This window comes from Nanorana parkeri, unplaced genomic scaffold (assembly GCF_000935625.1).
Source record: "Nanorana parkeri isolate BGI_ZX_2015 unplaced genomic scaffold, ASM93562v1 scaffold1693, whole genome shotgun sequence".
NCBI lineage: Eukaryota > Metazoa > Chordata > Amphibia > Anura > Dicroglossidae > Nanorana > Nanorana parkeri.
In genome coordinates this window covers 46,328-50,261 of record NW_017307961.1, presented here as the reverse complement: position 1 = coordinate 50,261, position 3,934 = coordinate 46,328, and the positions used below count along the sequence as shown (strand labels likewise).

Genomic DNA, 3,934 nt, shown 5'->3' with positions numbered 1-3,934 from the left:
TTACAGCCTTCCGTCTGTATATGTAGCCCGCTTGGCTGCATCATCCATTACCAGGAACCTACAAGTCCCATCTGCCACTTCGACAAAGGGACTTGTAGATCTCAAAGAAGCACAGTGACATCACTGTACTTGTAGTACATTGATTACCCTCTTCAGCCCCACAAAGGTAGGTCCATACCATTGTATTGAGCTGGGGCCAGAATGTAAACAGTGCAATGCACCTGCAACCCACTGATCACAGCTGCAATAAAATTAATAAATGGAAATACTTGATGGAAGTTGCAAAATTAATAAATATCAATATGTATTAGGTCCAAGCGATAATAAAATACTGCAACATCATCAACACCGTGGTCACCCCCACTCTAAAACTGCACCCCCACCCCAACACACTCACGTGAATCATGGAGTTCTTCTCCCTACAACCTTCTGTTTGTGAATTGGCCAGCACAGCCGCATAGCACGCAGCTTGTGCAATGTACTGATCGTGATTGCAATGCTCTGCAGGTCTGATTACAAAAACGAATAAATGCATATTTTTTTTCTTTTATCAATGTGGGTGCATTTATTATTTTATTTTTTCAAAAGGTAGACTATGCCTTTAAATCCATCAGTTGAAAATAACTTGGAGGATGTTGCATCTCTGCACTAGGTGCAGCAAATGAATTTCGGAATAGAAATATAATGAACAAAAGCAGGCTATATGAAGTGATGAGCTGCAAGTGTCAGCACAAGCTCTGCAGTAACTGGACACTGAGCTCACACAGCACTGACAGCTCGTCTTATTTCACTCCTAATGTCACTGTGCATTCTAATCCATCACCTGATTAAAGCTACCACCCTCATCGTGAGAACAGGTTCTCTTCAAAGCTGCGCGGCTCAGCTTCTGCTAACCAGGAAGTGCCTACACACGTGTCTCAGAGCATCAGGACCCCGGGCTGTTAGGTGGCCGCGGCAATGCCTGTGCAGAGATCATCAGGCACATAGAGAACAGCTAAATGTAGTCTCTCTCTGGAAGAATAAAGGCAGCTTATGACTGGCACAGGCACAGAACTGTTCTGGACATTGCTTTTAATTATTATTTATTGACAACATATATATTTAGAAGAATGATATATAACTGAAAGAATGCCACAAAAGTGAAGTGTGTACGTATCATTCAGTCTATTGATAGGGACACGTTTATAAAACTCTGGGAAATCCAGTCACTTTCACTGAGATGCATTCACTGACAAACTCACTGGCGATTGACATTCACCATAAGGCTCCATTCACACTTGCAACTTGCGTTTCTGTGCTCTATATGCAGATACAAATCTGTCAGGCAAGATGCTGTGTTTATGCTTCTAGATGCATTAAATGACCCGCATTTACGTGCGTGTATATGCATATGTGTTTGGATGCATCTGCAGGGATCCCAACCTGAAAAAACTGGGGGGGGGGGGAGCACCCCCCTGAAATGATGGCAGATAGCACAGGAAGCTATAGCTTCTTTGCTATCTGCTGTTTTCTTTTGGGTGTTTTTAGTATTCTGACAGCTGCTGCCGTCAGAACAATAAATAAAAAAAACAGCATAGGAATGAATAGCTAGATTGTTATTGGCTATTTCAATTTGCAATATCCAATAGCAAGCTGGCTATTTCACCCGCCCTCTGCTGCTGTCAGTCACTAGAAGAGGATCTGATGGAGAACTTCAGGTCCCCCCCTGCTGATTGACAGCAGCAGTGGGCGGGTGCAAAAGCAGTGGCGGAACTACCGCCACAGGGGCCTGAGCCTACGGGGGGCCCAGTATCCATTCAAACACAGCCCTGGGGCACAGATGGGGGGGCCCTTTGGTGTCCGTCCGCCGTTTACCATTGGATCGGTATGCGGTGGGCCCCCCATCTCTGCGCCGGGAGTGTCCATTGATCACATTGGTTGACGGGCCCCCTGTGTGTGTGTCCATCTCAGCACCTCCCTTGTGTGTGTGTCCATCTCAGTGCGCCCGTGTACTCAGGCGCCAGGAGTATCTGGTTTTTCCGGCACTCCCAGCGCAGAGACGAGGGGTCCCGTCGGCCGCCGAAAACTGTGGAGGGGGCCGAGAATAAAAAAAAGCCTGCAGGCACTGCAGGGAGCAGCCCTGGGCCTCAGCCGTGAGGACCCAGCAAACAGCCGTCTGAGTACACAGGCGCGCTGAGATGGACACACACACAGGGGTGGTTTTCTGCAGCCTCCCCCACCAGGAAACAGCCAGAGGAGGTGAAGGTAAGTTAATAAATAAAATCATTATTTTTTGTAGCCCAATTGATGGCATTGCTGTATAAAGTACAGCTGGTATTTGTAGTTCTATATAGCAGGTCCCATTCTGCATCGCAGCAATCCAGAATGGCACCCTCTATAGAGGACTACAAATCTCAGCAGTACTTTATACAGCAATGCCATTTTTCCAACTTTTTTTGTGGTTGCTAAAGGGGATATGGGTTAGGGAGGTTTGTGGGGTTTTTATGGGGGGAGGCCCAAAAATAATCTTGCACCAGGGCCCTTTGTTCCCTATGTCCACCACTGTGCAATAGCTAGTCTGCTATTGGCTATTGCAAAGTGAAATAGCCAATAGCAATCTAGCTATGCATTCATATGCTGTTTTTTTTTTTTTTCTCTGACGGCGGCCCCAATGTCAGAAAAAAATAAATAAAACAGATTGCAGGGAAAGGTTTACTTTGCTAGATATAGCAGAGTAAACCTTTCCGGGAGAAAATGTTTCTCTCTGGGGCGGCCGGGAGCCGCTATCTAATAGCGGAAGACTCCCGGGGCGTCCAGGAGAGTTGGGATGTCTGCATCTGGTACCAAATCCTAGCATCAAAATGTGTTTACATGCGTTTTGGTGCGTTTATATGTTAAGTTTGATTCCTAGACACAACTGACTTTTGTTTTTTTCTAAACACAACTAAACTGACTGCAGATAAAAGCATCTAAACGCAAAGTGTGAATAGATCTATTGGAAATCATTTGATGCAGTGCCTTTAGAAAACCATTTTAAAAGCATCGAATTGCACCCAGTGTGAATGTAGCCATAAGCTGGCCATGCATTATGTGATTTTCAGCCGGTTCTTCAGGAACCAGCCGAAATTTGCACAGTGGGAGGCGCTGTCTCCACCCTTTCGGCCAGCGTCATTTGATCAACTAGTCAAAGGGGCCGGTATTCTATCAAAGTTTTTGACTAAGTTGGAATGTGTGACCGGTGATGTGGTCACACATTCCAATGTAATCCTGCCCAGTTCCGCGGCGGTGGAATGTGTGACCGCCCATTAGGTCAAGCACTCCAGCACTTTGTCAGCTGTTCCAGGACATATCGACTGACTGCGCATGTGCAGGAGAACCAATCATTTGCCTGGAACAGCTGATCGGTCTGAAATGTCACTTCTATCAGACTTTGTGAGTGCTGCAGAGGGGGTGATTCACAAACAGTAACTGCAGTAGTGTTCAAATCAGCCGGAGCCGCAGATATATAAAAAATATATCTCCTGTGCTCGCTGGCTTATTTTAACACTACAACTTTTAGGGTTAACTGCTCGTTCTTGTCTAGGACATTTAGTTACCTGATCCCCGCTTCCCTAGTGGTCGGTGCTCACCTCTCTCCCCTCCGCTCTGGCTTGTGGACTGCCCCTCGGCATCCTAACATATAATAAAGGGCTATGGGCCCTGTATTGTACTTGATGGCATCAGTGGGCCTCCGACCGCTGAAGTGGAGAGGAAAAGAGTCTGCAGGTGGACGCCGGTCTTGGAGCCTGTGGAGCAAGGATCAGGTCAGTAAAAGTCCTTTACACAATATCTCTAGACAAAAATTAGCAGTTAACCCTTACAGTGTGAGGGGTAGCCCCACTCAGGGATCCCAACCTGAAAAAAGTAATTTCAGGGAGGTGCCCTCTGCCCCCCCCCCCCCCCCCCGCGAACAGCG

At 46.8% G+C, this 3,934-nt stretch overlaps 1 protein-coding gene across 1 annotated transcript in view; it reads right to left on the bottom strand.

The window, feature by feature from the left end:
• Positions 1-912, bottom strand: part of DPH6 (diphthamine biosynthesis 6) — an 89,926-nt gene extending 89,014 nt beyond the window's left edge. The window contains exon 1 of the mRNA XM_018571179.1: positions 824-912. Within this exon, the coding sequence (XP_018426681.1) occupies positions 824-846 (23 nt within the window). The 5' untranslated portion in view covers positions 847-912. The remainder of the gene's footprint in view (positions 1-823) is intronic.
• Positions 913-3,934: the final 3,022 nt, after the last annotated feature.